The 22,547-nt window shown below is 41.5% G+C and overlaps 2 protein-coding genes across 2 annotated transcripts in view; both read right to left on the bottom strand.

The window, feature by feature from the left end:
• Positions 1-22,547, bottom strand: part of DMBT1 (deleted in malignant brain tumors 1) — a gene marked incomplete at its 3' end in the record, with an annotated part of 83,895 nt that overhangs the window by 18,963 nt on the left and 42,385 nt on the right. Inside the window, exons 47-62 of the mRNA XM_084525505.1 lie at positions 21,727-22,038; positions 20,932-21,222; positions 20,279-20,760; positions 19,188-19,288; positions 18,693-18,904; positions 11,794-12,169; positions 11,431-11,561; positions 9,860-10,171; positions 9,193-9,228; positions 8,498-8,809; positions 7,049-7,072; positions 5,054-5,077; positions 4,162-4,473; positions 3,396-3,419; positions 2,381-2,692; positions 1,830-1,853 (exon numbers count right to left, since the gene is read on the bottom strand). Coding sequence (XP_084381631.1) covers positions 1,830-1,853; positions 2,381-2,692; positions 3,396-3,419; positions 4,162-4,473; positions 5,054-5,077; positions 7,049-7,072; positions 8,498-8,809; positions 9,193-9,228; positions 9,860-10,171; positions 11,431-11,561; positions 11,794-12,169; positions 18,693-18,904; positions 19,188-19,288; positions 20,279-20,760; positions 20,932-21,222; positions 21,727-22,038 — 3,285 coding nt within the window. The remainder of the gene's footprint in view (positions 1-1,829; positions 1,854-2,380; positions 2,693-3,395; positions 3,420-4,161; positions 4,474-5,053; positions 5,078-7,048; positions 7,073-8,497; positions 8,810-9,192; positions 9,229-9,859; positions 10,172-11,430; positions 11,562-11,793; positions 12,170-18,692; positions 18,905-19,187; positions 19,289-20,278; positions 20,761-20,931; positions 21,223-21,726; positions 22,039-22,547) is intronic.
• Positions 15,553-18,558, bottom strand: LOC311439673 (scavenger receptor cysteine-rich domain-containing protein DMBT1-like). Its single transcript, XM_084525647.1, has 3 exons — positions 18,262-18,558; positions 17,353-17,741; positions 15,553-16,749 (listed from the first exon to the last, which is right to left on the bottom strand). The coding sequence occupies exons 1-3, from the start codon at positions 18,409-18,411 to the stop codon at positions 16,464-16,466; spliced, it is 825 nt and encodes a 274-aa protein (XP_084381773.1). The 5' UTR covers positions 18,412-18,558; the 3' UTR covers positions 15,553-16,463.

Below are 22,547 nucleotides of genomic sequence, written 5' to 3'. Positions count from 1 at the left end.
GAGTTTTATTTCCTGAGAGTTTGGAGGGATCTGAATGATTTCTGACGATTTGATTCATAGACACCTCTAAGTATGAATAGTCAATACACTACTGATTAAAAAGCTGAACAGAGACAATGCAAAATCCAGCACATAAATGGTCAAACCCCAGCCCAATCAATTCCTAAATTAAAGTCATCAAAGTTCAAATCATGGAATAATTGAGGAAAAAATCGCATCTGCTTCTCTGCAGGAAGCACTGGAGTTATGCCTGCATAAAACTCCAGGATTTTTTATCCACGTTTTTATGCCACATTAGAGCTCTGGTAAAGGATCACAACAGGGCCCTCAGATGGCTCCTGCCCCAGTGACACCCAAGGGACCCAAGAGAACAGGTTTTGCATTTTGATTTTCCTCAGGAAATTCATGTAACATTCCTCTGGGTTTTGATTCATAAGATAGCTGTTATTAAACATACCAGGTGCAGGCACAAAGCAGCATCAAATTTTGATACATATTTACTGGATATACTAATGATAAATAGAACTGATGTTGCCCTAGCTTTTCTTTATTAGCTACTAATGACAGATAATGAAATGAACTGTTAACAAAAGAGCAAAAATGAATTACTAGAAAAATATATAATAAGAATTAATCAGTCTAACTACATCAACTAATTAGGAAAGCTTTCTTTCCTGCATGAGTCATCAGTGGCTGGAAAGTAAAAGGAAAAACTGGACGTAAAAGAAAAGCGTAGGTTGCTTTTGTTTGTACACTGATTTTTTTTTTTCTTTTTTAATTTGACAATGCAGTCATTCACATGTAAAGCTATCCTAACAAAGTTGCAGTTGGTGTAGCACCTATTAAGTGACCAACAAGGAGTGTTTCAGTGGGACATGTTGGAGTGACAACTTCTCCCTCCCCATCTGTCAAAGAGAACCACGTTGGGTGGGGGTTGGTTGTGAGAGGCTGGCTAGGGGTGACTCTGCTTTCCACAAGCGTGATGTGGAAAAGCAGGTGTCCTGTTTAACTGTGACATTTGGACAACAAATGCAGTCAGAGTCTTGGTATGGAAAAAAAGAAGGATGAATAGTAATCAATATTGTGCAATGAAAGCATTTATTACTAATTGGTGATATCTTATTGTCACATCATTTAATACATTCACCTTAGGTATGTAAAGAAAATATATCTGACTATCCTCAGACCATGTATTAGAGTGATTTGTGCTGATTCTCTGTCACTGGAAATGTTTCTACTAGATCAGGTTGTAATCAGGCTTTGTGTTTATTTGAATGTCTGACTGTTTGCAAGCATGAGAAGAGAATTAATGCACAAGAACAGTGCATTTCCAACAGAATAGGGTGAGATTACTGGAGGAAAAATTTATTGTTAGATGGATTATGCAAATATATTGTTTTCTAGAGTGTTTTGTCATGAGTAAACAGCACCATTAGCTAAAGCGAAAAGTATAGAAGGGTAGCAGTCTTCAAACTTCACATCTCCAGAGGATCCTCAGTCTCAACCCAGAACTGTTCTGGTTCCGTGGCTGAGGCCAGCAGCCTGTGATGGATGGCAATGGAGCCATTTTTATCTCTTCAGATACAGGAATCAGAGGCATGGAGTGGTGGGAGAACACCACAAGCACTACTTCTCCGAGGAGCTGTCCTCTCCAAGAGAGGAGACTGTTGTGGACATGGGTGTGCCAAGTAGATCTCTACAATGGAGGAAGGTCATCATCCTTTTCTGACTCCAGACTGAACAAACCTCCTGTGTCAAATCTCCTGTGTCAATTGTCCTGTGTCAAATCTCATTTGAGACAAACTTTGTTTGTCTTAAAGTTTTCTTACTGGGTACACCAATCCTAGTGGACTCTATAGAGCAGAAGGAGTAGAAACAGCTTATACATGTATTCTGCTATGTGAACTAAAGGTTGAAAACACGAGTCACAAGAGTCAGCTTTGGGAGCGTCAGGCAGCTAGCAGATGCAATCACTGAGACTTTGAGTTTGCAACAGATAAAAGTGATTGGAAAGAAGCTTTCCTCATTACTCCACATTGAGAAATCCCGTTCTCATGGAGACTTTGCAAATCTGTAAGGTGAAAGTGGCTGCTGAGATTTCTTTAGATGCCTCAGAAATTTGCAAGCGTTAAAGGCAATGCAAATCTTTATCCATTCTGCTTATGCTGCAGGCCCTGTAAGAATGAGCAAAGAGAAAAATGATCAAATGATCTGGCAAATAGCTATGAGATTCATATTTGTTTAGGTGTCTATTAGTCCACAAAAGTAAAGAAAGAAATGATTTTTCAACACGGGCTCAACTGCTAATGATTTTTCAACTATACTTCAAGACGTATCTTATGGGAAATTCTTGAAATGAATAAAACAAAGCAGAAAGTACCTGAGCAGACAACGCTGGCATCTTCATTGTGGCCACAGTTATGTCTTGACCAACCATTGTGGGAGCATTCCCATAGGTAAAATTCATTGCCTTTGCACTGTACATCATCCAGGAAAATAACTCCAGAGCCTTCCCCAAACTGGGCAGCTCCTGGTGCTGACATGGGCTCGCCACACCCAAGCTGTCTGCAAATGACCTGAGCATCATTGATATCCCAGAAATCATCGCAGACTGTTCCCCATTGTCCTTTGTAAAAAATTTCAACACGCCCCTCACATCGATTATCACCATTCTCCAGCCGCAGAGACATTTCTAGCAAAGACAGAGCAGAAGCAAATTACACACAGCCCTAATTCTAACCTCACACTTGTGCCAGATGTGGGATTGTGTTACAAAATGACTAGAGAAAAAGCTATTCTGCAGAATGGGGCTGTTCGTGCAGCCTGATGTGCCTTTTGGAGCAGGAAAACCTCCCTCTGATGCTCTCACCATACTCACCACACTTGCACCATAATTAAACAAGGAGATACAAAGACCAGATTTTTGTAAAAATGGTGTTAGTGGCCATTTGCTCTGTAGAAGGTCAGTGAATCTTTGGAGCACCAGAATGAATTAAGGAAGCCTGAATTCCCTGAGAAGAACTCCTAGAGAAGCTAAGCAGGCACATGTGACTGACACTTTGCTCTTCTGCCATGATGAATTTCTTAAAGTGTGTCCAAGATTTTCCCTCCTGGCATTGTGGTTTGTTGAGTGGTGGGGTAGGCTAGGGGAGTCTGATTTCCAATCAGTAACAAGTTACGCATTACACACCTTATACTGTTTTAGGGTGTTTTCCCAACATTTAAGCCATACATAATCATCTACAACTTCTGAAAAACTAAAGTATGGAATTTGTCCTTCCTCCTCAAATAAATATTATTTTTTCCCCAAGATTTTCCATCAAACAAAAGCAAAATGTATTAACAGTAAATACCCAGTTTTTAGAATGATCAGTTAAAGAAATGATAAGACTTACCAGGAGTTCTGTCTCCCCTAGAAGCTGTGGATTAGGAATAAATATGAAAATTTTAAGGTTATCATCTTCAGTTGTATTTCAGCAGAACAAAGATGAAACAAACTTTGCAACGTTTGGTGAGAGTCTCTCTCTTATATTATCTAATTTGTTCTAAAACTAATTTATCTTTTTATAACCTATTATAATCAAGGCAAACACTTCAATTTGCATTGAAAAGTCAAAGCAAGAGTTAATCCTTTAGGAATGGCTTCTGAGATGAAAAAAATAAACCAGTTAAAAATTATGTTCTAGAGAGGCATCCTGGGAAGGGTTCAGTTTGAACATGCTCTGAAATCTGTGTATCTGTGCTGTACCTGCTGGCATCCAATTGCTTTAGAATACTTATGGGAGAGCCATGCCCATGAAGCCCAAAGTGTGATGTGCCTGCCAAGCCACCAAACACTTCCTCCTCCGGTACCATGTGTGAGACATACTGTGCCCCCTTTCTGCCCTCCCATCAATGTCTTCTGAGCATCCTAGACCAGAAGACATGCTGCCCTTCCTCTCACCAGTCCTCACTCCCTGTAACCACCTCTGAAGCATGCAGAGGAGAAAGGAGAGAGGCAGTCAGGCTCTCAATTTCTGCCCTCACTGTGCTTTTCGTGTGTCACACTCCTATAGCTCTGCTGGCTTTGTTGCTATAGCCTTTGCCTAAGGCCGATGATGAGATTTGCAATTTACGCAATTCACAGTTTTAATTTCATAAATAAAAACATCCCAAATGTACCTGAGCAACGCACACCAGCATCTTCTTTGTGCCCGCAGTTATGTGTTGACCATCCTCTATGAGAGCATTCCCACAGGTAAGATTCACTTCCAAGGCACTGCACATCATCCAGGAGAATGTCCCCTAGTCCTGGAGAGAAGTAGGCATTTCCCAGTGCAGAGAGAGCTTCTCCACATCCTAGCTGCCTGCACACGACCTGTGCATCATTGAAGTCCCAGAAGTCATCACAGACCGTCCCCCAGCTTCCTTTGTAGTAGACTTCCACACGACCTTCACACCTGTTTCTACCATTTATCAGCCTCAAGGACACTTCTGTGAAAGAGAAGAGAGAGGAGATAAGAGTGACCGAGAAGCAAGGTTCATCAAGCCAAAGCAACACAATGGGACTAAGACTTTCTAATAACTAAATTATCTCTTCTCCCTGAATTTTAATATCACTTAAGGGTTTCTGAGTTTTATTAGAACATGGAAAAAGTTTATCTTTTAAGAGTGTGATGTAGGTCCATCCAACAGGTGGAATTATTGAAATACTGATTTATCTAATACCTTTTATTTTAAAGGACCTTAGACTTAAAGCAACCTAGTCCAGTGAATCCAGTGAAACTCAGAATGTCCTGTCATTTCGGTACTCTACAACAAACAGGTATACATTTCAGCTTCAGTTATGAAATCTCTTTAAAGATTAAAAACCCATGGTTATGTTCATAAAAACTGTGTAGATCAGTATCGCTACTTTCATTATGGTCAAAATACACTACATTTTAAGAAGCTATTTTCATGTATAAACTACTGAATAAACTAAATGAGATTTACATTTTTAATAATTAACAAGAAGTTGCTTTTGCTATTGAAAATTCCAAATAGAAATGATTGAATATGAAATTTAAATTACCAGGTATTTCAGTTCCTGTAGAAGCTGTGAGAGAAGAAAACAGAGAAAAAGAACATTTTAGCCATCAGTGTTTATAAAATTAACTAAATTTGTAGAACATAATACTTCTCTACAAAGTCTACTTTTATTTCAGAAAGCATTCAACATCTAGTTAATTCAGCTGTTTGCAATATGTGTGTTCGAAGATGATAAAAATGGTAAGACATGAGATTATAAACTGACTTTCCTTACTAACAACTTGAAAATCAGTGGAGAACAGGATAAAACTTTGAAACTTTTGTTACTATTTGACAGATGTAGAAAAATTTGTCAGGGTTACAACTGGCTGAGTACCCAAGACCACAAGAAGTCTAAGTACATCCTTCCTCAGAGGGATCTGACAGAGCCCTGGTTCCTTCTCCTCCTTGCTTCCTGTCCCCCAGACTGCAGAAGAGTCACAGCTCTAAACCTCTGGATTTGGTCCTTAGTACGAAACTCAAATAATTATTCTGCAGACATTCAGTAGAAGCTTTGTCAAGGAAAGGCATGTGGGATTAGGACCTGAGCTCATGAGAAGTCTCCTGTGTGAAAGCCTGTTAGTGCTGTAAAGGCAGAATGTGCCTCGGGATTGGATTTTGGTGCTCCGCTCTAGTCTGGTGGCAAGCAAATAGGATTGGTTAATGCAGATTGCAGATTATTAAAATAATATGATTGTTGTACAAAAATACTGGATGTATTCTGAGTGACACTGATTAAAATACTCTAAAAGTTTTCACAGCTTATCTGTGCAGAAGTTTGCAATAACTGATTTTGATCAAATTAGGAAAGAGGGAAATTCTCTGTGTAGGAAAGAGCCTTGTTACTTGCAACAGAACCAAAATTCTTCTGAGAAAAGGGTTTTCTAGTTCAGGGGAGCAATTTTCAATTTGACAAAATTTAAAATTAAACTTAAAACTAAAGCTTAGTTTTAAAGTTTAAAGTTAAATGAACTTAAAAGCAAAATTTAAATTAAATTTAAATTAAATTAGAGTATTTCTTATCATGACTCTTTTTGATAAAGCAAATATATCACTGTGTACCTGAGCAAATGACACTGGCATCGTGCCGGCTGTCACACTTCTCTCTATACCACCCCCTGTGAGAACACTGCCACAGGTAGTTCTCATCCCCTCTGCACTGCACATCATCCATGACAATATATCTCGGGCCGTGAGTAAAGGTGACATTTCCTGAAGATGATACAGCATGTCCACAAGCCTGCTGGTTACAGACAACGTCTGCATCATTTATATCCCAGGAATCCTCACAAATGGTCCCCCAGGTTCCTCTGTAAAGTATTTCAACACGCCCTTCACACTGGTTCCATCCATTCACCAACCTCACTGACAATTCTTTGAAAGAAAAAAGAGAATTTCACTGAACCTGGGATATTATTATTATTATTATTTTTTGCTAAGGAGGAATTAAGGTGGAACACAGCAGGTTAGAGGACAGACAGATTTCCATGCCATGATTATTTCACTAGTTAGCCATGCACACACATTTTCAACCTACCCAGAAACTCCTGCTTTTCAGAGTCCCTGGGGTAAAACCATGCTCCTTAAGCTACTGCCTACCCTATCTGAAGACAGTGAATCCTGAATAGTTCAGTCTCTGCAACACAGGATCCACAGCGCTGATGTTCTGAATAAACTGTAGTTGTGAACTTTCACGTAACTCTGCATGTACAAAGCCATGCCTCATTTACCCAGACCTAACATTTACATGGGTATAAGTTGGGGAAGATCTTGACTTTGTTCCATGTTTTACTCTAACATAACAAAAATGCTGAGCATCTGTTTGGTACCTGGGCTACAGTGTTGTATTATTTTAAAGGGAAGTCCCTTCCAACATGAAAAGAGCAATGTCCAGGCTTTTTGATTAACATCCATCAGTGTTTTTAGCTCTACAAATTCAGTTCTAAAACATCAAAACTTGTTGATATTAAAGGTAATGACACAAATTTAAGAAGCTTACCTGTCGTTTCAGATCCTGTGGAAGCTGCACATGAGAAAAAAAAATACAGTTCATTTTTAGGTGGAATTTTCAGTTACTGCAGTAATAATTGAATCTATTGATGAAATATGAGAAACTGCACATTAAAAAAACAGTAATACACATAATAATGTTCCTTTTGTCAGTACTATTACACAGGCCAATAACAGAAGCTAGACCAGTTCTGAGATATATTAGCTTATGATTGTAAGGAAAATATGAATTATAAATTTATAAAGTTGTTAGTGATAAAAAAAAATAAAAAATGTTATAAATGATACAATGTAATCACTAGGAAGAACTCCAAGGTAATCAAAATAAAAACAAGGGATTTGATTTGATGTGTTTGGAGTACTACAGATGTTACTAGAAATGTTACTAGAAGGTAGAAATATTCTCAGAATTTGAAGAAGCAGTGATGGCTATTGTTTCTTTTTTTGATGGTTGCTTGCTGGCTTTCCAAAGACTTAGGCTAATGAGGAAGCTCAGGTAGCAGCAGAGAAAAGAGAAAAAGCTAAAGGTCTAAGCTATTCTTTGAAGTACAGCAGTGAATCCTATGTCAAGACCAGGGGTTTCTTGTAAGGTGTAAGTTCAGGGTACTAATTTCCTTGTAGACCTGTAACTGACATACATTTTGGTGTGGTATGGGTTGCGTTATTACAGTTAACCATTAAAGGGTGACAACGGGCTGTTCAGAGTTCAGCCGATTGATGTCCAGGCAGGCGGTTATTCTCAGTGACCGTGTGAGCCACTGTTTGTACCACCGCTAACACAATAACAACTTTGTGTTAAAATTTGCAAAGATAAGCTGTGCAGGGTGGCTCAGACACCAGGCTGGACCTGCCCTCTGTGTCTGCTCTGGCACTTCTCCCATGGGGTGGCTCCCTTTGCTGCGTGCCGGTTATCAGATAACCAGGCATCAAAGGAACCTCCACATCAGGGGGAGCAGGAAATAATACCAGGTGATATACAGAAGCAGTTAGCTAAATGGTTTTACTGCCCCTGGTAGCTCTGTTGGACCGTTAGCGCATTTCCACTGAAAGATCTAACCTAGACTGAAATACCAATGGGGCATACGTAGCAATTTTTCAATTTATTTCGTATTTTTTTTAGTTCATCGATGTGGAAATCATTGACAAGCACCGCTGCATAATAAGAAAAAACAATTATTACACTGGACTGCTGCAGGAGGTGAAAAAATAGCTTCAAACATGCAGGCCCTGCTTGGTTTGCCTGGGGCAGGCAGCAGTGCAGCAGGATGCCCACCCCGTGCAGCTCGGCCCTTTGGCTGGCCATAGCTGTGCACCGGGCAGGTGAGTGGAGGTTCTGGATGAGAGGAATAAATCAGCAGGTTTTTGAAATAGTGGGATGTTTTTTTCTGCCTACATTCAGCTTGTGGTCTGCCCGCTGAGGTAAGGCTGCTAAACACACCTGAGCAAACCACGCTGGCATCTTCCACGTGTATGCAGTTGTGGACCGACCACCCTCTGCTGGGGCACTCCCAGAGGTAAGCCTCGTTCCCTTTGCACTGCACATCGTCGAGAAGGATCTCTCCTGAGCCTTGACTAAAATTGGCATTTCCAGGGGCAGAAAGAGCCCTGCCACACCCCAGCTGGCTGCAGACGACCTCAGCATCCTTCAGGTCCCAGGAGTCATCACAGACGGTGCCCCAGCTGCCCTGGTAATAGACCTCGACACGGCCTTCGCATCGGTTCCTCCCATTCACGAGCCTCAGGGACAAGTCTTTGGAAGGCCAAAAATAAGAGAGTTATCTGTGAGGGATGCTCCCACACCACCAGGCTTTAAGTGGGCTGTTGCAAATTTGAGGCAACAATAAGAACTTCTGATAAGTAAAGTTAGGACATTGACCAGAAATATTAACAATCTTTTTTTTTTTTTTTTTGAACTGAAACTTGTGAAATTTGACCTATACGTTAAAAACTTAAAGAAATAAACTGAATACATTGAAAACTTAAAGATACAGCATATTTCTAACACAAAAGGTTGGGATTAATGTATGATATGATATGTATGATATACTTGCAAATATTCCTCTTCATAAACTCTGTACATATACTAAATGATTATATTAGGCAATTATTTACTTTGTCAGTAAAATCAATTACCAGGAAAATTACCAGGAACTTCAGACATCAAAGAAGCTGGGAAAAAAAAAAAAAAAAAAAAAAAAAGAGAGTGAGAAAGATTAGTTTATAACAAATTGTACTAAACACAGTGAGCAGAAGTTTACCTACATGGCTAGGAAAAAAAAAAAAAAAAAAAAAAAAGACAACACAAAACCAACCCTCAATACATTGGGATTTTGTAATTATAAGCTAATTTATACTTTTAAAATGTACAGTAGTATGTATTTTCACATTCAATAATATCTCCAAGGAAAGACCTTTTTCTACATCACATGTGGAAATTGCTAGTTATTTTCTCAGTGATTCATAGGAATGACTAATTGAATTTATCCTTTAGGTGAGAAGCAATGCCAATAGCCAGATGGACAACCTTTGAATGGGGCTTGGAATAGGCTATACTCTATCAGAAAAGAAAACATAACCGTTCTGCTTCTTATAGCTTATTATTAAAAGATTTTGAATGTGAAGGCTAATGCGTAGGTTACAGTACTCTCTTAAGAAGTATTTGTTGAATTGCAGAGGGGATATCCTGTAAACCTCAACAATTATTTTAGTAGTTCAGTTCCCTTTCACTGAGCACCAGGACCTCAGTCTGGCTCACATTTATAGCACATTACTGACCACGGATGTCAATAAATCTAGTTACCTGCGCAGATGACACCAGCATCTTCCTGGTGAAAGCAGTCATTGGCGAACCACCCGTCATGGGAGCACTCCCAGAGAAAAGCTTCATTCCCTTGGCACTGCACTTCGTCCAGGAGGATTTCTCCTGTGCCTTCACCAAAGAGGGCTTCTCCCACGGCCGCAGTGGCTCTGCCGCACCCGAGCTGACCACACACCACGTCAGCATCTCTTCTGTCCCAGGAGTCGTCGCATATTGTTCCCCAGACTCCGTTGTATAACACTTCAACACGGCCCTGACATCTGTTCTGCCCATTCACCAGCCTCAGGGAGAATTCTTTGGGAGACAAAAGGAAACCAGACCAACCCTTAGAGTAGCTGCTGTGCTTCCAGGGACACCTGCAGTCTCAGTCTATCAGAGGAAATGCTTCACAACAGCTTCCCAAAGAGCACATCAGCAAGGGAAGCATGCTCTATCCTCTTTGGCTCACCAGACTTGAGCTCCTACGGGTTCAGAACTGAATTTAAAACATCTTCCAAGGGTGATGCACCTGAGTGCCCCTATGGCAATTGCATTAAATTAGCATTATACTGACACAAAGCCATCACCGTCTGGTGGGGACTCTGGCACGTCATATCGTGTTTCCTCTGACCACAATGAATTAAACAAGGCAGTGCTCAGAATAGCAAAGCAGAGGGTCACTGGCCTCATTATTTCTCTTCTGAAGGAAAATTTGAAGGCACGTGGTCCCTTGGGGATTATTTTTGCACTAGGTACATGCAGTCTGAAGCTGAAGAGCTTCATGAAGACCACCGAGTTACCCCTTGCCTCTGAGTTGCTTTCAGATTATTACCTGCATTTGTTATTAATAGTGTCAAAGTGAACAGAAACCCTCTGATGGATGAGAACCTTACTATAAGGAACAGGTATGGTGTTTTTTTTGTATTTTTTTTCCTACAATACATTAAAATAAAATACATTTTCTACATCACACTAACAAAACCTTAAAAGTACCCGGTGGCATCATCAGTCCTTCAAGCCTGCTAAACATGCAAGATGTCTATTTGAGGAGGCTTTGCTGCAAGCTACAGATTTTGCCAGCATTGATTTTAGAGGAAAACATAAGCGATAGGGAGGTAGGACTGAGCAACACTGAGCACAGTACCTGATGCCTGCAGACCCCCACCATGCAGCAGTAGCATCCACACAATGGTCAGCGTGGGTTCCATTTTAACTGCGCTCCTATAATGCTGATAAAATGTTTCAGAATTTATAAATGTGTAGATATAAAGGGGTGTGTTCTGTAGCTTGATCAACCTTATTTTTTTTTTCTAAGTACGTTCATGATTTCATACAATGGAGATGCTTTTAACTTTTAAAAACATCCTCCTGATTTTTTTTGGCAAGACTTTTGTTAGCTTGATTTTTTGGTTACCTTAATTATCATTTCAATCCCTTCTCCTCTATGGAAACACTGGCCAAACCCTCCCCTTACCAGACCCAATGGCAGCCACTGGTTCAGGAGGAACCAGCTGCGTGCAGCCAGGGAGAAAATTACTGATACCAAGTGGAAAACAATGGCAGGATTCTTTCACCTCTCAGTTTCTCCCCTGTCCTGAAATGGATGCAGGTGTCTGTTGTGCTCCCTGTCCCCTCATGTCTGCTGGACCCAGGTGTCCCCAGCTGGGTGGCTGTAGCCCCATTGCAGCCCTGGGCAGGAGAGTGCCTGAAAATAAAAGCATCATTGGAGCAATGGACAGCCTTGGCTGCTAGGAAACAAAATACTTTTTTTCAAGACTCAATGCCAGACATCCCTCCAGAGTGCACAAATTCTAGCCTGAATTTTCAGATTAATTGGGCCTTTGAAAATTGTTAATTTTCAGTCTCGTACTGAAACAGAAGGCTGAGGGCTGAAATTTCCAGCTTTCTTACTTCCCAGCCTTAGGAAAGCATTTCACCTGATGCCTGGATTAATCCGTGCAGGCTTGGCAGAGAGAAGGGCACTTGTCTTCCTCAACAATACGTGCCTTAGAGACATCCAACAAACTCTTATGAAACAAAGGGGACTTGTTTCATGCTGGCATGGCTCAGATCGAGAGTTTACTTTACATGCACAGGGTGCAGCTTCCAAATACAACGCTGCCCAGGAGCTCAAAGAGAAAGTGAAGCAACAGGTTCTTGGCTGCCCTCCTGCATCTGGGGCTTTGCAGTCAGCTTTCTGAAGCTCCAGGATCCAGCATTTTGGAGAGGGTGGTTTTGCTACGTTGATATTGTCATGCTCTTTGCATGGGAGAACAGGGCCCTCACAGCAGCCTAATTCAATTCTCATCAGGTCTCATGCAAAAAAGCTCTGCTCGTATCCAGGTTGAGCAATGAGAGGTGGTGATGAATGCCAAAAGGTGGATGCTTTAAGTCAGGTTTTCTATGGATTTTTACCCAATACCTACAGTAAAAAACAACAAGCAGAAATGATGAAGGAGATAAAGCATGGAGTAACAAGACCTTGACAGGAGTTAGGAAGTTATTTGCACTGCCTTCGAGAAGGGAGAGGAGGGAAGCAAAAGAAACACAAAGGGAAAAAGCCATATGGGCCATCTACTAAAAACATAAGGACTTCATCCCCAGCCTGGTAGATGGGCTGATGTGCTGCAGCTGTTTAAAAAACACATTTTATCTCTTCTGATTAGTGACTCATCACCATAGAAAACTTCCTTACTCTCAGCAGGTTTTTATGATGACAACTGAGGACAAAAAAAAATCGCAGCCCTCATACAGAAAGAGGAGGAAAGGGAAAAGCTTTCTCTTGGAAACTACAGTTTCTGAAATTAGGAAAAAAAATAAAAATAAAAATAAATATTACTGTCATTCAAACACAGTGTGTTCTTTAGTACAGTGGCAGTGCAATTCCTTTCTACTTTACAGCCTGTAACTAATTCATTTATTTGAGAAAGGAAAAAGCTGCTCGGATGGGTACTAATTGGTTCAGGGCAAAAGAGGTAATCCAGGGGTTATTCTAGCAAATGAAAACAAATGCCACTCCCAGTGACCCAGCTGGGTTTCCTCAGCTAAGCAGGACTTTGTAAAAATATGTTTTTCATGTCAGAGTTCTTGAGCCTGAGATAGAAAGTCTCCCAAAATACACAAACTACTGTGAGAATTTCAGTATCTCCTTGTTTGTTTTTTTTTCCCAGTTAGATTTAAACTGACAAAACAAATACAAATTAAATTAAAAACAAACATGAAAACAAAAGCAAGCTATCAAAATAAAGAAAAATAAATTGGAAAAATCAGTTCTCCTTGTAACACAAGCCATTTAACAAAAAATGTGCAAAAACTGATGTTTGTGCTCAGAGATGCTTGACAGCAAAAGCCAGCAATTATTCTTATCTTGAAATTGTTGCAGACAAAGGGCAATGGTGAGCTCTCTAAGGAAATGTATTTGCTGTTTCCCCTGAGTTTATTAAGCATAGTGGGCAGGTCAGAAACCCAGCTGCAGCCTCTCTCTGCCTGACCTCCAACTCAGGTTAGATTCTGGTGCAATCTATGAAAAAAAAGCTTGGTTGGTGAGGTGAAAGTGATCTCTGCACTATATTCGTTTAATGATTTAATTAGAACATGGTACAAGTGTGGGTATTAAAGAACATCTAAGCTAGAACCCTAAACAGGTTAACTGCTTAGTTCAGTCTGATGTCAATAAGTATCTGCCGGCTTTTGTGGCAAGGCATGGGAAGAAAGAAGTGAAAACAAGAAAAGCTGTGTTTCTTACTCAGACCCTGCAAAAGCAAATTAGCTCCTTTTAGTTTCAGTCTACAAAACATGGGGATTTATTATTAAAAACTGGAAAATGAATCTGGTAGCTATGGGATCCAGAAAAAAAAAAAAAAAAAGTTTATTTATACCCTATTATAAATATTTTTATAATATGTTCCTGGGAAGGAGGCCTACAGAGTTGAATTATTGGTCCATACTCCAAAATTAGAATAGAAGGATAAGCAGGACAGCAAAGCACAGGAAATTCAGCATACAAACAAACAAACAAGAATTTTGTTTCTAAGACCTGTTTTAACCCCAGTGTTGGCCAAATATGTTGCATGAGTTCACTGGGGACAGCACGCTGGCAGGAACTCACACAGTCTGTCAAATGTCTTTTCCCCCCCCCCCAAAAAAAATTGCATATTTGAAAACAGATTGCTTTGACTCCATCCTGTTTCCATGAAACACCTTCTTAAGAAGTGCCACTTTGGGAGAGTTGTTCAAGAATTTGCAGTTTCATCAGCGTTACAAGCACTTGTACCTTCATGCTGTGTATAGGTTAGTTTTAGTTCAGTAATTATCCTCTCCTGACTACTACACTGCTTGGCACTTTTAATGGATATTAACATGTTGTTTTTTATGTTCTGGGTAAGTCCTGAGTAGCCAAACTCCTCACAATCACAAAGCAAATAACTGTGGGGAATAATAATAATAATAATAATAATAATAATAATAATAATAATAATAATAATAATAATAATAATAATAATAATAATAATAATAATAATTTCATTGCAATCAGCAACCAAAAGTTTTAAACAATGAACAAAATTCTTCCTTCTGGGAAGCAAATACAAGATTTCTTTTGATCCTTATATGATATCTTGATGAGACCTGAAAAATCTCCTGATTGAGATTCAATCTCTTTAATGAGATTTACAGTTTTTGTCTGGTTTAGGATGTATCCAAAAACCCATAAGTCAGTGTGAAGGCTTCCAATTCATTTGACGAGCCCTTGCATCAGATTATATGGCTCAGCCTTAAATATTGGAAACAGAACACCTTTAACAGCTCAGTGTCTTTTGAATTTGGAAGTATTTAATCTAGAGAATTGGAAATGTAGTGGGAAAACACCAGCAAAATGTACCTAAAGAGAAAGGTGAGAAAATTACTTTGCATGGCCAGGAAGGACAGGGCAAGAAGTAAGGGGCTTGAACAGCAACAGTGAAAGACAGGGGAAGGCATTTTGAAAAGCCTTTCCAACAGTGATGCTCATTTCAGTAATGAGCCTTGGGCAGCACAAGGAGAGATTGTCTTGGCTGCAGTGGAGGTTTTAAAGTTTGGGCAGCATCTGCTGGGAAGATGTGGTGGTAGTGATAAGGGTGCACCCTATACAGTTCAGCTCCCTTACAGTACCTTGTAACCACGCACTCAGAGGTACATCCAGCACTCACACGGCACAGAGATACTGCCCTCATCTTCACAGCACTATGTAGAAGTGTTTCATGATACAATGGATGGGCAGAACACAGAATGCTGGAGGGAAAGCTTTCCCTCCAACAACGTGAAGATACACACCTGCACAGGTGTTCATCACGGGCACGCAGTGGGCTTTTTTCCACATACAGTGAAGAGTGAGATAGGTATTTGCAAGAGCCCAGGTTGTAGTGGGCATGGGGGCTGCTTGGATGGAAGATGATTCTCAGGGACTATGTCAGCCACATGGTTTGGAGGGAACTCAGGGTTGAGGGACATACCGATAGGTAGTTCCTTTGAAGTCCCCAGTGGGTTGTGTAGTGCTTGTATGTGACACTGGGGAGAGGGTAACAGAAAACTCAAAGGGAAGTCATTTCTCCACCAGGCATCACTGATCTATTCTCTGGCTTCCCACGGCCAGAAATTTTCTGTAAATTTGCATGTGCCTGGCAAGTTTTTGATCCAACAGACCACACTCCAACACAGCAAAGCATTCATTAGTATTTTAATCACAGAGATATTCATTCAAAATAAAAAATTAAATTATTGTTTTGTAAACATTCCTTCATTCGATTTTACAAAAGGCACGTATGGGACTGTTGCTGCTGAAGCATCCTGGCGGCTCACAGTATGTGACTGTCCTGTAATCATTTAGCAGATGATACTGATTTTCGGTCTCACATTATCCTCTGCAAAAGCGGTTTCTTCAGTGCAGGTTTCACAAGAAAGCCAGCAAGAACTAAAACGATGATGACCAGGGTGGCAACAGCACCAGTAAGTGGCCCAAGCACATTCCCAGCCGCAGCAGGAACCGCGTGGGGAGGAGGCGCGGTAGAGTCCAGCTTTGTGAGGGAAGGCAGAAGGGCTTGGTCTCATGCCAAGGGCCTGGGCTCAAAGAGCAGCTCCGTTAAAAGGGGTGCTCCCTAGATTGCAGCCAGAATTAAGCTAAAGTCTAATTTCATTGCTCTTTGAGCAGGCTTTGTATTAGCAGGGATTACAGCTTAACTATGCAGACGTCATTAGCAGAAGACAACTGAGGGAATTAAACATTTCTGAAGAAGCCTGGGAGCTTGTTTCTCAGGAATAGAGCTGGCAATCACATTACACAATCAGATTGAGCTAATTAGTTCAATGGAGTGATAGCACTATTGGGTTTATATGTGCCCTCTGTTTTGGTGCCACCAAAGCGGTTACCATTATTCATGCATGCAGGTGAAAATAGTTTGCAAGGTGTTGAGAGAAGAAGGATATCATAGACATTAGAGTTAGCCAAACAATGCCTTCCTGTTTACAGTGGAGTTAGCATAAGCAGATTTCAGGGACAGATGTCAGAAACAAACAGAGCTATGGCATTTTTTCACGAAGACCTAAGTCGTCTCAGAGTAAATAAGAGAGAAATTTATTCAGCTTCACCAGTGTTCCTGCTCTGAGCACCTTCTTCTCGAAGCTTCAGAGGTCCGACAACAACATTTACTTTCTCCTGGGTAGGGCTTGTGTCTCTCTTGAACCTACTCAGGCAGCCCTGGTAGCAGCGGGAGGAGTAGTCCCCGAGCCTGCACACCACTAGCTGACACCGCAGGTAGACTAATGAGTAGTGGTTAATGAACTCAAAGGCATTAAATTTGAACCGAGCAAAGTGGCTGTTGGGGGTGTAGTATATGGCATAGGAAGAATCTCTAGCACATCTGAAAAGGAATGAGGAAGAGAATTAGTCACCATGGATTTACACGTGGACATTCCTGAAAAAATGCAGTAGATTAAAACATAAACATAACCAGGCACTGAGAACACCAAGGGATAATAGTGCAACTTTCAGAGTATCTCAAAGTATAATTAAGTCCATGAAGAAGCTAGAGCAGAGCTGACTCATTTTTCCTGAAGAAAAGGACACTAAGTGGTGAAGAGGGGAGAATGGACCCTTTGCTGAATGTCTGTGGCACAAAAAAATGGGCCTGGTGCTTGACCTGGTTCTGGAGGTTTTACTAAAACGTTAATGCCTGTGGTAGAATAGATTTCTGCTGCCAGTTTTCACCTCCTAATCTAACTCACTCCCACCACTTTGAGTTTTGCATATAGGACAAGGATGAAGTTAGTGAAGCAAAATTTTAGTAATGTTTAGGTGTTGTTTCTTATTCCCAGGCTCATAGTGTAAAAATAAATAAATAAAAACCTTTTAACTTTCTATTGATAATGAGATCCAAACCAATTCACATTGTCTCTATTCTCTTAAAATAAATTGTAGAAAGGATATAACAGCTATGCATCTAATGACTTGAGAAAGTTCTTACCCATTCTCAACTATATCATAGGATAGAGTGCTAAAATCCTGAGGATCAGGTGATGCCACACATGTGTCCACAAACAGCATCAGATTTGGGTCAGAGCTGTGAAGATAAGCTTGAAGGTACAAATTTTGGTTCAGGTCAATGTAGTATGGAGAGTCATGCACTGGCTGCAGGAATGATGAGGAATCATAAAACGTGATGTTCACAGCGTATCTTCCAAACTGATTTTCATTAATGTCTGCAGTATCTTCAGCAACATACATGATTTGTATCCACGTATTTTGTAACATCTTGCAACTGAGGTGTAAGTGAAGATCCTTTTTCCTCTTGATTATATACTCAGAAGAGGTAACTTTGATCATGTTGGAATAGTTGATTGTACCATTGCTTTCCTGTTTAAGGCGTAATTTAAAATGAGGATTTGCACTTCTGTCACATTCTATATTCTAAGCTTTGACATAGTAATATGCAATTAAAAATGTAGTTTCATATTAAAGATAAGCTGCATCTTGGAGCTAAGAAGCTTGATGATGGTCTTTTCTACTCACATGGAAATAAACCTGCTGATATAAAGTATTTAATTAAACAGAAATTGGTGTAAAAAAGCTCTGTTAAATTTAAGGCAGAGCCAATTCATTGCATTTCTGTACAGAACACTGATCATTTAATACACAGTCAGCCCAGACCTGCATGGCACTTAAACTCATGAGCTTCCTCCCTAGACTCTCATTTCTGGTAAGGATGGGGATTCCCTACAGCAAGGAAAGCTAAAGGCATTAAAACCCCTGGGTCTCAATTCACTTCTTACCACTAAGGACCAAAATGGTCTCTCTTGTGTCTCACTTCAAAGTGTGCCCTGCAATTCAGTTCTCCCAGTTCAGTTCAGTTCACCCAGTTTAGTTCAGTTCATACCTCTCGTATTGTCCCACAGCTGTCATAGGGAACGCTGAACACCACCTCGTGTGCTGTGAGTGTTGGCTCACAGCGAGTGTCGTTCAGGGTGACCGTCTCTGCAGAGTAGCCTTGTGACTGGAGATAGTCCCTGCTAACCACCGCATGCATGTAGTCTGGCAAGCACGTAAGAGCTGGTAGAAGAAGGTATGATATAACAGTTAAATCAGTAATTTGTTAATGATTGAAGGTTTTAATTGAACTAAACGCTGCTTTTTTTTTTTTCTTAATGTAGAAGGTAGGCTGTTCACATATCAACCCAGCATATTTCGCATGCATCACTTCCTTTCCCTTGTATCCTTAAATACACACATATATTTATTTTGCAAACAAAAACTATAAACAGGCTTGTCTGCTGAGAAACAGAGTTTCTGTTCTGAAGGGGAACTCACCAATGTTGTGATCTGTTGGGATGGAGGAGTAGTGGGCCTGGAACCCTCTAAATGTGTATCTAGAATCGCTGTGAAAGTGAATGCTCATTAGGTTTGAAGACGATGTGTATGTGAGGAAGGAACCAGCACAAATTCTCCCAAGAAGTGGAGAAGAGTGTGGAGGCCCATCATAGACTTCAATGTAGTCATACTGGCATCTGCTGTTCTGCAACCTGGGGAACAAACATCAGCACCTTGTCAACATGCTCCAGAAACTCTGATTTACCTGCCTAACACGTGATAAAATATTTTAACAGCACATGCTTTATTCATTTTACATGTAGTTACAAGGAGAAAATACTTCACTAACCCAGTGTTTGTTCAAGCCTTCCAGCTGCTAGATGGTATTGAAAATATCTTTAAATTTGTGAAGGCTGCCTATCTCAAATAAGTCTTCAAGTTTTTCAAGTAAGTTTTGACTCTGTTTTTTGCCCAGGGAATCAATGTTCTACTTACGCAACATCTCTAAATGTGAGCGTAACACGGAAATTATTCTCTACTTGTATTTCCCACACACAGTCAGCGTTGTTTGGATAATTTCCAGGGTAGTTTGGACTCTGCAGCATCCCAGAAGAATTTGAAATTAAGCCACCACAAAAATAAGGTGCTGCAGAAAGAAATAGAAGAGAATTTACTTATAGTAACCTTTAAAAATGGTACTTTTGTTGTACATGGCTAATCTGCAGCTGTTGAAAAGCAGGTTTCCCGCTGTCCTCAGATCATCTTCAGTATTACCCAAATCAAAACAAATATTTGGTTTTGCTGTAGGTTTAATTTCATAGCGCATGCTGTCGCATCTATGGTGTCAGATCACCATCTTCAGGCTGCTCTGGTGTCTCCTTTCTGCAGTTCTGGTTCTGGGAGGGGTTATGACAGTCAACATGGAAACACCTTCCTGTACGGACAGTGCCCCTCAGACTGCAATAAGCACTCCAGGCAGCTGGGCAAAGTAGGAGATATAATATCTCTTGCTCCACCTATGAGAGTGGCTGCAAAAAGTGTTCATATTCCTGCCAGCATGAGTGCTTTCTTATGCTAAATACAGAGATAATCCTAACAGCTTCCTCACAGGAAGGTGGGCATGAGTTCCGAATTTAATCCCTACAGCATGTGACATGCAAAGGAAACCCCTTCCCCACCACCACCACCATTTTAAGTTGCTGCAAATCATCATAGCCCAACGCAGCACACTCCTGGATGGGCTTTTGGGCACATTCACATCCACACTGATTTCTGATGTGAGTGGTCAAGCTCTTCATCTGAATTCTGCTTTCCAATGCAAAAATAGCAGGCTGGATATCATAACACCTCTAATAAAGGCAAAAATTACTGATTGCACGCCACCCCACTAATAAACTACCTGCTACTATAAATACAGATGGGGAACTCTTCAATTAAAACAGAATTGTTTTGGAAAATGGTGTAAGAGCGCTGCATAGAAATCATGACCTAAAGAAAGCATACTACACACGAGCAATTAATGTCAATAGAAGAGCACTGTGCGTGTACAAATAAAAAAGATTCAAAGAACCATGGGAGAGCATTACCTTCTGTAGGCGCTGGGGTGGTCGTGGCAGCTGTGAGAGTGGAGGAAGAAGAGCCATGAGTGAGATGTAATGCTCTGAAGAAGGGGTCCCGGGGTGCAGGGCACCACGATGGGGATGAAGGGCTGGAGGGGACAGAAGGCCGGGGGCTCCACGTGGAGCTGCTTCCCTACCTGCACAGATGACACCGGCGTCCTCGCTGTGGGCGCAGTTGTGCACGCCCCATCCGTTGTGTCCGCAGAGCAGCAGGGAGGCCTCGTACCCATGGCACCGCAAGTTGTCCAGGAGGATGTGGCCACTGCCGGCGCCAAAGCGAGCGTTGCCTGGGGCGGCTATGGCAGGGCCACAGCCCAGCTGTCGGCACACCACCTGCGCCTCACTCAGGTCCCAGTAGTCGTCGCACACCGTCCCCCAGCTGCGTCCATCCCACACCTCCACGCGGCCCTCGCAGCCGTGCCGGCCGCCGGCCAGCCGCAGGTGGGCACCTGGGACATAGCACGGTGAAGGTGGTCACTGCATGTCCTGCCTCTCCCGCCCACCAGCCCGAACAACCAGCTTGACCCCACACTCTGCTCGCATCCTCCCTGCAGACCCTTCTGTGCCGTCAGGTGTGGGAAGGGAGATCAGGGCTCGGCGAGTGACCCTGGGTGGGTTACCTGCTGTGCTCGTCTCTACTGCGGAGGTGATCTCTGCCAACCAGACTGCTGTGGAGGGCACTGGCTCTGTGGAGGTGCCTTCTGGCAATACAGAGGTCATTGTCACTGCAGTAGTTGTCCCCAGAGTGGGGGTCGACAAGGCGGTGCTTGTCTCCATTTGTGTGGTTTCTGGTGGTAAGGAAGTGATCTCTGCTGACAAGGTGTTTGGCATTGAGTTGGTCATCCCTACTGTGGAGGGTATTGGTGTTGTAGATGTCCTTTCTGTGAGTACAGGTGTTGTAGATGTCCTTTCTGTGAGTACAAAAAACATGACCCACATGAGGACTGTTTGTGCAGTGGATATGTCTTTGTGTAAGCTGCAGACCCAGTTCCTGGGGAATTAAGTGAAGGTGGGAGAAATTACTCTTTTGGCATACTCCATCTTGATAGGCCAATGGAGAGAATGGAGGAAGGAAACAGCCAGTTTAAAATTGTTCTTGAAAGTGGTGTTTACAGATGGTGACACCGGAGAAAGGTACTGCTTGGCACCTGCTCCGAGTCACAGACACCATGGGCCAGGTGAGGCTGGCAGCTCTGCTCTACAGGTTCCTCCTAACTACAGATGCCAAGTAGGAAATAAATGCCACTTAAAATGTAAGGAACCCAACATGCATGCAGCAACAAAGATATCACAGCAAGCTTTTTGTTATCTCAGGAAGAGGACGTCTGCATATCCCTATGCTGACACATGTATATTGGGTGCAATTGATAGAAAAAGTATTTAAAAAAAAAAAAAAAAAAAAAAAGTGACAGCACCTGAACAGACAACACCAGCATCTTCATAGTGGTTGCAGTTGTGTCTCCTCCATCCTCTGTGTCTACAATGCCACAGGGCAGGCTCGTTTCCCTGGCACTGCAGATCGTCCAGCAGGATGTTGCCTGAGCCTTGGCCAAAATAAGCACTACCCGGAGCTGAAATGGCCTGGCCGCATCCCTGCTGCCTGCACACAACCTGGGCATCGGAAAGGTCCCAGAGATCATCACACACAGTCCCCCACTGTCCTTCGTAATAAAGCTCAACACGACCTTCGCATCTGTGCCTTCCATTCAGCAGTCGGAGACCAGTTCCTTAGGGAAAGAGGGAATTGAGCACAGAGTCAGACAAATAAGATGGAAGTGACCTTAAGAAGTTCCATTCTCCTGCCCCAGGCTACCATCATTCCTAGGAGGTGTTTTTCTACCTTAGTGTTAAACACCTGTGAGGACAGAGATGATACAGGCAGAGACCTCACTTTTTTTCTTCCTCTCTGCCAGATCTCTAAATCAGCTGCACATATTCCTGTGATATTTCATGCAAGATTTCGACAGAAAACTTAGACAGATGCAGCACAAACTGTTTCAGCAAGAAATGAATATTTTTGATAGGAAAAACACATCAGGAGAGGAAACGAAAGAAAATAAATTTCACTATCAGAATGAAATGTAGGTAAAACTCTTAAGAAAAATAGCACTGAAATTTTTCACATAAGAAAATACATGTGCTTTAGGAACATATATCATGGTTAGGTGTTTTCTTTTTTTACATTGCCATCTAAATGTTTTATGGTAAAGAACAATGAGATGTAGCCATTTGCTTT

The sequence above is a fragment of the Aythya ferina genome (assembly GCF_964211825.1).
Source record: "Aythya ferina genome assembly, chromosome: 7".
Classification (NCBI taxonomy): Eukaryota; Metazoa; Chordata; class Aves; order Anseriformes; family Anatidae; genus Aythya; species Aythya ferina.
The sequence above is the reverse complement of the archived record's forward strand: the minus strand, read 5'-3'. Positions and strand labels throughout refer to the sequence as shown.